Consider the following 13245-nt stretch of genomic DNA (forward strand, 5'->3'; position numbering starts at 1 on the left):
GTGTACAGACATAAAATCTTGTCTACGTTAAAAGATTGGGGAGTGCTTGGTAGAATGGGCCAATTCGTTAAAAGCTTTCTGACTGACCGGAAATCCAGAGTGTTTATCGACGGCATGTCATCTTCCTCCCGGATCATCACAAACGGTGTCCCACAAGGTTCTGTATTGGCCCCTACTCTATTATTAATCGCGATGCAATCAATATTCAACACTGTTCCTGGAAATGTCAAAATCTTGGCTTACGCAGACGACATCACACTTCTTTCTGTTGCTCCTTACTCGAAACTTGCCAGAAAACGATTACAATTTGCTGTAGACAAAGTATCTGATTGGGCCCCTACGTTAGGTTTCACCTTCGCTCCAGATAAATCAGAGTTAATGCACTTCGGCAACCGGAACAGAAAGCTGAGTAAGCTCCCACCAGTAACCATGAACGACAACTCTGTTCCTCTCGTTCACTCAGCTCGCATCCTAGGAGTTTGGATAGATGACCGATTAAAGTTTATCAACCACGCTAACCGTGTTCGCAAATCCACTTCCCTTAAACTTAACATCCTTAGAAAAGTATGCAGCGTCAGAGGAGCTGGGTCTCGCAAATCGTTATTTTTGTTTCTACACGGTTGGGTATTACCCACAATGCTTCATGGTCTAGGATTGATCAGCAGAGGAGGTGACCGCATCTCCAAACTTTTGGAACCAATGTACAATGAAGCAATTCGTATCATCAGCGGTGCCTTTAGAAGCAGCCCTATAGTATCACTGATGGCTGAGAGTGGGCAACCACCTTTTGAATTCATCCTCACCAAAAATCTCGCCATCAAAGCAATAAGGTGGCTGTCATACAATAGACATCCCAGAATGCCCATGATCCGACGAGCTGAAGATGCTCTTTTAGAGTACCAAACATCTCTTCCAGTTATTGCACCTCGTCCCGAACCTAGACTCAGCAAATACAACACGCCAATCCCGAAAGTTGACACGTGTCTGCTTTCAAAATTTCGCGCTGGACTAAGCTCGTCAATTGTCTTGCCATTTTTCCACCAACTGGTAGAGAGGAAGTACAAAAATACCCCAAAATTCTACACTGACGGCTCCAAATAATTCGATGACCGAGTAGGATGTGGTATATTTGGCAGTACTAGAAACATCGCACTTGCACTCCCATCTCAATGTACAGTGTTCAGCTCAGAAGCCTTTACTGTCTTAAAAACTGCCGAAGACTTATGCCCTTCATCTGGCTCCGTCATCTTCTCGGACTGTGCTAGCGTGCTTAGTGCCGTGTCAGCAGGTAACACAAAACTTCCCTGGATTATTTCCTTCTCTGAACTCGCTATCCAGAAAACGATTACCCTGTGCTGGATCCCTGGGCATTCCATGATTCCCGGGAATGAAGCTGCAGATCGTCTGGCTTTTGAAGGCAGTCAAATGACTCCTCCAAATATTCCTATCCCGCCGTCAGACATCACGAACTGGATAAAAGACAGACTATCCCTACTATGGGCACATCGTTGGAACACCTGCCCTGAGAACAAACTAAGAGAAGTGAAAAACTGCACTCTGGCATGGACTGACCGAAACACATTCCTGGAACGGAGAGTACTTACGCGGCTACGCATAGGTCACACCAGACTGACACACGGTCACCTAATGGGCAACGAAGATCCTCCCGAATGTCACACTTGCAAAATTCCCGTAACCGTCAAACACATCATCATTCAGTGTCCGATATATCACCAGGTCCGGTCGGACTGTGGACTGCCTCAAAACCTTCGGGAAGCACTCTCAAATGATCCTGAGGACGAAGAGAAAATATTACGCTTCTTACGAAAGACTAAATTGTTTGAAGAGATATAAGAAAATATAAATCAACAACAAAAAAACAGATCTACAACACTGGCAACACTAGACGCTCCAGACAAGACACGGCAGGAAAGGGGATGAATAACGCCCAGGCGTTAAAATCCCAAGAAAAAAAAAAGTTTACGTAATCCAACTAAACTTAGAAGAACATTGCTTATTTTCAGAAGGACTACTACTAATTTCTACAACTGTAAGTTAAATGTTTTGGATAGGATAGATTTTTTTATAATATATTTTGGTACATCAATTTAAACAGTACTTATCATGTTTATCACCAGAATTAATTTATTTTTTTCATCACCTATGCTTTAATTTTTTTGTCCCTCACAAATTTCCATGTTTTCCAATATTGTGCATATGTTTTCAGTAGTTTTCATAAATTTCGTATTCCGGTGCTTCGTTTAAATCGACTTAAAACCCATCAGGATGGGAAAATCTCATCTTCTTCCGCCCCTTCCACAACCGTATTGGCAATTTCCGTTAGCGAACTGCGCAGATTTTCCTCCAGGGTGGGTCGAACTTCATCCAGCAGAACCATGGGATTAGCGTTGATGGCCTCATTTCCAACGACCGACAGCGCCGGATCTCCCCCGAACAGATTGTCCAGATAGAACTTTGCCTTGTCGAACTTCAGCCGTACATCTATCGGGTTGAACTTGATGAACCGTTTGTCGTCCTGCTCGTCGATATACCACTTGATCTTCAGATTGCACAGGGTATCCTCTGAAAATTGTAAGATGTATTAGATTTTTGTCGCATAGAATGATGAATTTAAAAAAATGAAGTTCGAATTATTTGTAAAACTCGAATTTTAATTTAAAGGAGAAAAATACATTTTCACTACAATATGTGTTGTAAGCCTACTTGGTTGAATAAAAAGGAATCTTTCGGTTGCTTCGATTTGGTAAAAATTCTTCTGTTCCTTCACTGGACTTCTGTCCATCCAGGATTTGTAAACCCCAGTATGAAAAATATCAAATTGAATACATACTAATTAGGTCGCATTCAATCATTATTCAAATTAGTATCATGAAGCCAGCTGTTAACAGTTCAAGATGGAATCAATTTAAAGTTCCGTCCATGTGATTTGTGACTCATAACTTAACACGCAATGTAAGAAGCTTCCGAAGCTCTGAATGTAATCATGCAAGGCATTCGTTAACTAACTAGCCTCTACTTGCAACATTGCCAAGTGGAGCTAGACAGCTGATCTTAAATATTCATCAAGTCAGGAATTTGGTATTCCACGTTTTCGTTTGGGTGGAGTGCTCTCATTACCACATTATTGTATATCAATGTAAAAGCATTACAATCAAATTTAATTATAAACTAGCTTGCTAAATGTTAAGTTTGGACATAATGATTGCAGCTGTTACATGTCTGATGAGATACCTAATTGCTTGAAATCATTAAATTTCGTTGCTTTTAAATCTAAATTTCAAGATATTTTTATTTGTTACCCTTAGAACCAAAGGGACTCACGTTTAAAAGCTACTTGCGGAAAAACACGCTATATATACGGTAAGTTATATATAAAGTTATATATAAAGAACGTGCTAAATGTTTATTTTTTTCAATGAACCAGTTATTGTAATACGGACGATGGTCACAAAGTTTCCGCTGGCCGTGACCTAGAAGATAGCATTTAATATTCTAAGCCAGAGGAAATAAGATCGAGTCTCGGTCAGGGCATACATGATAGTCGGACTTGACTTGATCAGGGATGCCAGTTATAATAAATGGAATTGTTTATTTCTATTCATGCACCAAAAAAATTTTAGTGAATCAAGCACTTTGTAGCAATTTTCATTATTCAATTTTCATTCATTCAATCGTTTCTTCTAATATTGTTTCTGAAAATGGTGTTTTTTCAGCCGGTTTTATGATGGGAAATACTGATTGGAAAGCCTGCCTGTTAATTTTATTTAACCTTTGTTAACTTCTCGAAGAACTTTTCTACGTTCAACTGCTGATAAATACTAGAAAACTGTCCGTGCGCGGCGATAGAATCATCCGAAAATCAAGTGTACCAATGGCCGCGCACAACAAAAATGTATTTTTTTCTGCAACAAAACCTTCAAAATAACCACTTTTTCTTCACAAATTATTCATTATCAAGCTACAAATAACTTACATTCAAAAATTTTTGCCGAGGTGCTCGAATTCAACACAAAAATCTGAATTTCAAAAAGGGACCCGCTAGCTCATTCGCTATAAGGACAACAGATAAAATAGCATCCGGAAAAAACGATCTTGGTTTTTTTTCCTGAACTCAAAATGCACAATAAATTTCTTTCTAGTATGGCAAGTGAAAGATACTTAGCGTAGGTATTAGAGAATGCGAAACATAGATATTTTCGTTGTTGAATTTCGGAGAAAATAATGATTAAGGTTGAAAGTGCGCGGCCATTGGTGCTTTCAAGGTACGTAAACTCAAAAAAAAAAAGTGATGAAAACATGTTCGAACGGCATCCCTGATCAGCATTTTGACAGCTCCAGATTTACACTTTGAAAGGGCACAAATTGTTTTTTTATTTACAGAGACAAAAGTGTGCAACAGAATTGTTTTGTTCTTCCTAATTTAAACCAATTATTGAATAATTATTGATAATCTTTTTTTGTGCTTCCGCTTATTTTTATTTGCCGTTTTTTATGACATATTCATAATTTGTAGATTTGATTTGATCAACATATTAACGTATTTATTTGCCAATACCCTAGCACACGAAATACAAAAGAATGTTTTTAAAACTCACAATAAAGACGTAGTTAAAATAAATTTAGTGGAATTCGATTTAAAGGAACTAAAAGACGCAAATATTTGATTAAGAAAATCTAGTTTGCTTGTTTACTCGTTAAGTACTCGAGAAAATTCTCAATGCATGCTATGACAAAAGTCTAAAATCTGTGCTGGCAGATTTCATCGTGGCCACGCGTGAATGTCGTAATGCGCGATGGAATCGAAAAGTTATTCTTTCCCTTTTTAAGGGGGGGAGTAGGGTCTAACACTTTCAAAAAATCGATTTTTTTATTTTTTTATTTTCTTATTGTAAAACATTTCAAGAATGTTGTGTCAAATTTTTCAGTCAATTGAAGCAAAACTGTAGAAATTATACGCCTTTATCTCCTCCTATCTAATACTGCAAGAAAGCAAGATCAGAAACTTCAAACGCGTTTTTCTCGAAAGCACATTTTTGAAGTCCGTGGACATCGTCATTTGAAAACTACTTATCTGATTCTTGTCAAATTTGGAACATATTTTCTACATATAAAATACCAGACCCCAACGTTTTTCTTTTTTGTTTTTTTTTACTTTGGGAGATTTTACAGGTGAAAAATGGCGGATTTTTTCGTGAAAAGTCGTAGTCTTTACTTCAAACAGCCACAAAAATTTCATAAATTTTTTTTAAGGTAAATAAAAACGGGAGTTCCAGAAAAACATCTATTAAAAATATTTTGCTCTGATTTTTTGAATTCAGATGATTCTGTGCTGAGATACAGTGTCCACCGCAAATCCTGTTTTCTAAAAGGCATCCTCGAAAATGCTCCGTCACCGGCTCCTTTTTCAATATTTTTCTACGAAAAAAATACTAAATGTTCTTTTAACAATGCTTTGTATAATGCAAAAAATTTGAATACATTTGTTTGAACGATAGCTCTAGAAAAAAATTGTGAAAATGGTGTTTTTTATACCCGTTAGACCCCCCCCCCCCCCATCTAAGCAAAACCTGTAAGATCTGTCATAAGTTGGAAGAAATTTTAGCTGCATCCCATTTGCACTAATGGAAAATCATCACCCATATTCGGCAGGGCCTATTCAATTTTTTTAAAGATATTTATGAAGTCATAATAAATTAGTCATTTATTACGAATGCTTGACCTAAAACGTTTTTGAGTCTAATAACATTCACTTTGCATTCTTTCTTTTTTGAACTTTGCGCCAAATCAGTTGTCATATCAAAACCACGATGTTTAAAGGTTTGGATAACGTTTTAAGAATTGTAAGAATTTGCGGTGTTAATAATTAATATATATTCAAAAAGTAATCATTTCACTGTCCGCCTTTTCGATATGCTACGCCACACTTTTTGCGATTCTCAGTTGAAAAATTAGGACACTGGCATCTCTGATCAAACCCCCGAAAAAATTCACAGTGTAATACTTCCATTTCTGTCGCCAGATAGCGCTATTCGTGTCTCCCGATTTCTCGTTAAGTGGTGTATATCGGTTTAAGTATATCTGAAATTACGTTACCTATCAACATTATAAGTTTGCGATCTCTTGACATTTGAATTCCTCAATGAAATAGTCATTTTTATATGTTGATTGGAAATATCATTTACGATCTTAATTAGAACTTTAATTTCTAATATCTATCCTTAATCTGAATTCTGAACCTGCATTCAAAGATTGAATTTTGAATCCATTTCCGAATTTCAATTTTTTTTTTATCCTCATTCCAAATCAGAATTAAATAATGAACCAAGATGTGAAATAAGTTTCAGAGCCTCCAACCATGAATCTATAATTTGGTTCAATCATTATTTCAATTTTTTTCATCAAACTTGTGAATCAGAATTTTAATATAAGATCTGGCTCCCAATTTTCAGTTTAGGATTGCCATTTTGAGGCTTGGCTATACCTGAAGTTCGCTTTAGATTGAGATTCAAGAATTTCGAATCTTGAAATGACGGTTTCTTATATTCTTTTTTCCAAATTCGGAAAAGTATCATTTAAATTTTGAAAATGCATTTTCATTTTGAAATTCATGGATAGCATTTTGTATGAAATGCAAAACATTCCGTGAACCAAGATTTTAAAAAATTATCTATCTTTTGAAAATTTCTTATGATTATTCGAATTTCAAATAAAAAATGTTATACTAGGTAAATATAAAGACAGAAATACAGTTTTAACAGTATGGAACTAGAATTTCCGGAATGAATTTATTCTCATTTAAAGTTTGATATAAAGAGCTGAGTTTCATTAAACAAGGGGGGAAATTCTTAGCCTGGGATCAGTTTTTGAGATTTTGGCATCAGTTCTAAGTCAAATTTGTTACTCTTGAATTACCTTACTCAGTCATCTAAATTTCATTGAGAACTTAAAATTGAGTGTAGAGTATAAAAATCTGACTTGCTTTTCCTGGACCCTCATGGGGGAGGTCATTAGCATTCCAGTTTGCCGTTTCACCCGGTACTTGCCCAGATTTTTGAAGAAAAATTCAAAAGATGCTAGGCCCAGTCTGCTTGCCCGGAAATCCTTTCCAGATTTTTTCCAGGATTATACACAATTTTCACGAAATTCTAAATATTTAACTCGCGAAATAAATTCGCATGCATTTTTTTCATGGGTGGCATAACATTTTAATGCCGCTGATGTTCCTTGGTAAAAATCATCTTTCGTGTGTTTATTTTTCGGCTTTTGTCTTGCCTTTTTATGGAAAATACATAGATTTTGACTGGAGTCTCCCGGATATTGACCTGTTTTGAGTTTTCGATTAAAAAGAAACTCAATTTTGAAGCTTTTGTTGGCCGAAGAATTTATAAATATTCTGATTTTAAATATGTTCAAATCTTTCAGATTAACATCATGCAAAGTATTCATTTAAGCTTTATATACACTTAAAACCTTTTTGACTCGATATTTTCCTACTTATTTAAATTGATATGAAACCATGTTAGAAGAGTTAACGATCCAGAAGAGAATCCATGTAAATTAAAATCCAAGAGTTAGAAAAAAAGCAAATGGGTTTAAAGTTATTTTCGAAAATAAAATGTTCATTTATCATTCATATATTTTGATTTTTTTTATTAAAAAAACAATAAATCTTTAATGTGGCTCATTCAAACTTTAAAATTTTGAAAATTTGAGGTTTTTGGCTCTTCCGACTCAAAAGGTTGCCGACTACTGGTTTAGTGGAATTGCATGTTTTGGATTTTTGTTCACCACTATTTCTGGTCTTGGATATCGCGCCTTTACTCGCTCTTGAAAAAAAAACTTAAAAGAAGCAGACACAAAATAAGTAAAAAAATATCTGAAATTTTCAAAATTTATATAAATAATCAGGAAAATTTGTTCTATGAAGTTTGTAACAATCAATGTCAATTTTTTTAACTATCAATGGGCTCGAATCAAACTCATATCACTGTTGAAAGAATACAACTAACAATTAGAGAATATTTAACAGTACATATCTACTTTTATGAACGTTAAATTATCTTAAGAATGCCGATAGCAATCCTAAACATTCATTAAGAGAAAACAGTTTTGAGGCAAACAGAAAATTTCGGAATGAAAAGTGACACCAGAGCCCCTTTGCGAATATGGCCTCGTGGAAGAATGGTATGCTTTTTATCTGTTGAGCTTTGGTTGCAGCTTTCGATTTGTATCCTGACTTGTGTAAAAGTATTAATGCAACTGGACAATGAAATACTACATGCCTCGATCCATGTATTTGAATTTGACAAATTTTAAAGTTCACCTTCTTACGATTAGCAAGGAAATTGTTTAAATAGATGGTTAATAAAATATTTAAATTGAAATAGATGACTTATCTTGAACATGAACGCATTTTTCTGCTCAGATCCTTTGTTGCTTACATGTTCCATTCCACCTTTCCTTTGTCGATCTGGGTGGCATAGTACAAGCCCCTTCTTAGCAGATGCTTCCGGAAAAAAATCACTCACCGGAGACCAAATTTAACGTAGCTGCACGAAACACTAAAACAAATCACGCCAGTGTAAACATCATCCGGTAACAGTTCATTTTTTTTCAATAATTCCTCTACTTAAATCAACATAAAATTCTAAGCGAGCTGTGAAGGTTGGCATAAAACTTAAATTTCTTGGGTTTCTTGGGTTCCTTTGTCTAAAGCAAAAAGTGTATATATAGAAGCTTTATCCAATGAATCAAGAAAACAAATGGTTTATAAAAAAAAATGTGCGTAGATTTTTTTTTATTTACTCAAAACAATTTTTTTTGTGCTGAGGGTGCAATGCAACACATTTCCAAAAAAGATTCGAATTATATCATTTGGATGTACTGATTTTAAAATTTCCTGAACATTGTTGGGTTGATCTACATACTCATTAAAAAAAAATGATACCGTCAAACGGGGTATCATGCAAAAGCAGGGTTAGATGCGACATTTGTATACCACAACACTCATTCAATTTTAAATTCAATTTACTGTAATGAAGTTATCATTGAATGATAACAAATTGATGATGACATAGTTTTTACATCGTTAAAAAGTTTTTCATAGTTTTTGATTGTCATAAAAAATTAAAAAAATCGAACAATAAATGTACAATTTTTTAAATTTTTCGATGCGGTAAAAAACTTTACCTAGTATGACGGATTGGCTTAATGATACCACCTACAAACTTTATATTGCTTTCATTATCCTATGCCAACACTGTTGGTGTATAAATATTTTTCGGACAATCATCAAATTTTTTTAAACAAATATTTTTATAATTCAGTTAGCTGTCTGGGGCAAAATGCAACAAAATGCAAATGGGATGTGATTGTTTTGCATTATGCGTTTGTTAACATTTAAATTTCATCAATCCTTAGAATTATTTTCATGATTTAAGCTAAAAGAATATTTAGTAGTTTTTTTTACCCCTAAATGTATGCAACAGATTAACACTTTTTTTGTAAAAAATGTTGACAGAAAAAATGTAAAATTTAATTCGAACAAAAACAAAAATTACTGCAATTGGTGCATTATGCGTTATGACATCACAAATGTATCAAAAACTATAAATTTTCAAACGTTTTCATTTGATTTTCCATTAATTACAGAGTTTGTTGCAACTTACCCCTTTTTCTTAGTAGGGTGAAATCCGCATGTTTTTGTAAACTTAAAAATAACTGTTAAAACCAATAATTTTTCTGACTACGTCAGTTTGGTGTCCCATCAACCTTAAAACTTTTGATGTACAAGAGGTCTGATTATCTGTAAGCATTAAGATTTTAGAAGTCCTTGAAGTTGAAAATTGTTGCATATTGCCCCAGTTGACGGTACTTTTCAAGATCCGAACTTAATGATTTCATTTGATTTAAAACATTCGATTGAATCGCACATTAAAAAAAAAATAGATCGTATCGAAAAAATCTGTTTATGATAAATTTTGTATGCCAACTTCACACCAAACCTTAATATGATAATTTGTGCACTGGGGCTTGTGATATAGCTCAGTTGGGAAGTCTGTTGTCTCCTGAGCCGATGTCCACGAGTTCGAGCCCAAGAGTAAACATCGAACACAGTTGAACCGGATAGTTTTTCAATAACGATCCGCCAACTGCAACGTTGATAAAGTCGCGAATGCCATAAAGAAGGTAAAACGACTATAATCGAAACAAAAAAAAAAATAATTTGTACACTGAGAAGGGAAACAGTTATCGAAGATTTTTTTGCTTCTATTTTTTACTTCAATCCTTATTTTTAATTAAGATACACCGGGGCATGTGCAAACGAATTGATCAACTTTCATAAATCTAAAAAAAAATGAATATATTAAAACAAATTCTCGTTGAAAGTCCACATAAATATTGACAATAAGATATTTTAAAGGTAACGTTTATCCCGTTTCTTGACGCAGGTGAGGACTCAATGCTTTTTTCCAAACTTATTCACAGATGCATAACGCAGTGTAAAGGCTTAAAATAAATTTAATATGTGTTCCTGTTTGTTTCATCAACTTTCATTGATATATCTGCAGTTTTTCCTAGAGTATAAGTTTATGTTTAATACTCCACTTTCATTGAATGCTGTTTTAAGCAAAAGATTTTCATTTATAAAGAAAAGACAATAAATAATTTTGGATATACGCTTGAGGTTAATTACTCGGGCCTTTTGACCTTTCTAATATTGTGCTGAATCATTTTGGATTTAACCACGGTTATGAATAAAAAAGAAACTTTCAATTGCTTTGATTCAGTAGAATTATTCACCCAAGTACATCGGCTCACTACACATATAAAACGTTTCATGAGATTTCCCGAAACTTCAATAAGTAGTTTTCAAAATAAATTCTCTACACGTATTAAGCCGTAAAATTTAGTAAAATTGGAGGGTGTGTTAAATTCTTTAATGATTAAACACGTTTTTCTACACTCGATTAACATACAAATTAAAAGCATGAAAGCTAATTTTGTATCCAGGGTTACTCACTTAGCGTCAAGTTGAAGTCTCCCTTGCCGGTGATTTTGAGCAGCAGCAGATTCATCTTGAGATCGTATTTTCCCTTGGTCACCATCAGCGGCAATCTCGTCGAGATGTTGATCCACTTGTTCGGAATATCATCACTAAGCGATTGAATTTATGAAGAAAATATTTTAAGCTTAAGTGGTCTAAAATAACTCGTTTGAAGGATTATTACCGGATTTTTTTGAACACAAATTTGCTAACCCCGGTGATGGAGAGATTTCTCAGCAAACATTTGAAACTATCTCCCTTGTCGATGTCCAGCTTGGTAATGTTAAACGGTTCCAACTGGGTTGTGTTCCGACCTGGTCCGTAATCTCCGGAAGCGATGTTTGGCCGCAACCCTTCCACCACATCCTGCAGACACTTGGCATATTCCGGCTCGGTGGTGTTACAAATCGAAAGGATTGGGGCTGCGGATTTTTTAAGGAATTTTTTTTTCAAAACTTTTTCGATAGGATTAGCGAAGGAGGAAAAATCTTACGAATTTCACCAAACCCAACTGCCAAATTTGCCGCGAAGACTAAACTTATTGCCAATAGGTACTTCATTTTTATTCTGATTTGGGAAGACTATCTTCCTCCCCTAGAGTTGATTTCTTCACTAAGTGATTGCGAGCAATCGACTAAGCATGATTGGGTCAGATTACCAGACTTTTATAAAATTAAAAGCTGATCTCGGGAATCGAATTAGAACAGCTTGCAGTGCGATCAAAATTCGTTCATGTTTTTTATCGCCTGTTTTGAGCGCATTTCAAAGCGGATTTAATCTCTTTGATGAAATATCTATCTAGCTATCTATCGAGATTCAGGAGAGTGATTATCTGGTCAAATAATACTGTGACGTCGGCTGTTATATCTAGAAATTAACGCACTTTTCGTGCGAGTTCTAAAAGCCTTCTCAAACAGGTAGGTCGATCTTCATGTTGAAAAAAAAATGTGAGCTATTAACAATTGCAGCTCGTGTTAATTGCATGATCGCACTTCTCATGTGCCTTCAAAGGTTGATAGTCTGACGTTTGACTCGTTTAAGAATGAAGAGATTAATCGTCAATAATCAACTTCTTTACCCTAACTAACTCAATGATCGTAGGTGTAGGCGTCATCGTCGTAATCATCTCACGCCCGGCAGAGAGTTCAACGATTTCTGCCCTACAATCGGCTCAATTAACCGGCTTCTGTATTGTGCTGAGGATTTATCTTAATGAATCATTTTTTTCTCTGTAGCGGCTGCTGTTATGTTATGTTTGTTGTGGTTGTAGATTTTTAACCGAATCAGTGTTAAAAGACGGAACTATTGTCGTTTTTAAACGGCTGTAATGCGCTGATAATGATCCGGTGATATTACAACTGTCGGGTTGAGATTTTTCTGGTATGAAAATTGAGCAGTGGCTTATGATGAATTAATCATACAAATGGTGGGTGAGCTTGCTCCGAGTAGCTGAGAAATAGGTTCAGAAGCATTCGGTTATGAAAATAAAGAACCGGAGCAAGTTATTAGTGAAAATGACCGTAGGCTGAATTTTTGAAATAAACTATCCAATTGAAAAATATATTTTAAGCAATTAAACGCAAATGGTTAAGTAAATGAATCACTAAATAAAGCCCACATGATAGAATAAGAAGCGTGGTTCCACGTGTAAGCAATCTTATGTGGGTAATGTGTTTCGATGGAAGCTGTACTGAGATATTGTTTCGGAACGAAACTAGTAATTACTTACACAACTAGTTCATACTGAGGTACAACTAGTTCATTCACTTATTCACCATGTACTTAATACGATGTTTCACGTGTAAGCCATATGGTTAGAAAAGAACAATTGGGTGAAAATTTCGCAGGAAAGCGATGATTGGAAATCCCGTCGAAAATATTGCGGTTATTTTTGGACAGGGAATTGTTCTATCAGATATGTTTCTTCCACTTTCATAAACTAAGAGTAGAAAGTATCGATTTCATGTAGGCGGTGGGCTGATTTTAATTTTTGCGCCTACTGTAATTCTATAGCTTGTAGGCATAGGTATGTATTAACCATTTCTACCAGCTTATCGAAACTCTCAACGTCCACCATTCTTCGGTCTGCTCATTCTACTATAACAGATTGCAGGGTCCGTCTCGCATATAACATAAAATATTGAATAAGCGGAAAATGAAACGAATTTGAGCAAAAA

At 35.1% G+C, this 13245-nt stretch overlaps 1 protein-coding gene across 1 annotated transcript; it reads right to left on the minus strand.

Annotated features, from left to right (window-relative positions):
- Positions 1-2119: 2119 nt before the first annotated feature.
- LOC129749460 (uncharacterized) lies at positions 2120-11701 on the minus strand. The gene is made up of 4 exons (XM_055744435.1): positions 11562-11701; positions 11253-11490; positions 11045-11178; positions 2120-2583 (listed from the first exon to the last, which is right to left on the minus strand). The coding sequence occupies exons 1-4, from the start codon at positions 11626-11628 to the stop codon at positions 2282-2284; spliced, it is 741 nt and encodes a 246-aa protein (XP_055600410.1). The 5' UTR covers positions 11629-11701; the 3' UTR covers positions 2120-2281.
- Positions 11702-13245: the final 1544 nt, after the last annotated feature.

Source organism: Uranotaenia lowii, chromosome 2 (genome assembly GCF_029784155.1).
Source record: "Uranotaenia lowii strain MFRU-FL chromosome 2, ASM2978415v1, whole genome shotgun sequence".
Taxonomy (NCBI): domain Eukaryota; kingdom Metazoa; phylum Arthropoda; class Insecta; order Diptera; family Culicidae; genus Uranotaenia; species Uranotaenia lowii.

What these genes read in the sequence shown, in the direction of transcription:
- LOC129749460 (XM_055744435.1), bottom strand. Translation starts at nt 11,628, where the DNA reads ATGAAGTACCTATTGGCAATAAGTTTAGTCTTCGCGGCAAATTTGGCA. An exon ending in AGTTGGGTTTGGTGAAATTC is followed by an intron (nt 11,491 to 11,561) that starts GTAAGATTTTTC and finishes AAAAATCCGCAG; the next exon opens with CCCCAATCCTTTCGATTTGT. An exon ending in TTTGTGTTCAAAAAAATCCG is followed by an intron (nt 11,179 to 11,252) that starts GTAATAATCCTT and finishes TCAATCGCTTAG; the next exon opens with TGATGATATTCCGAACAAGT.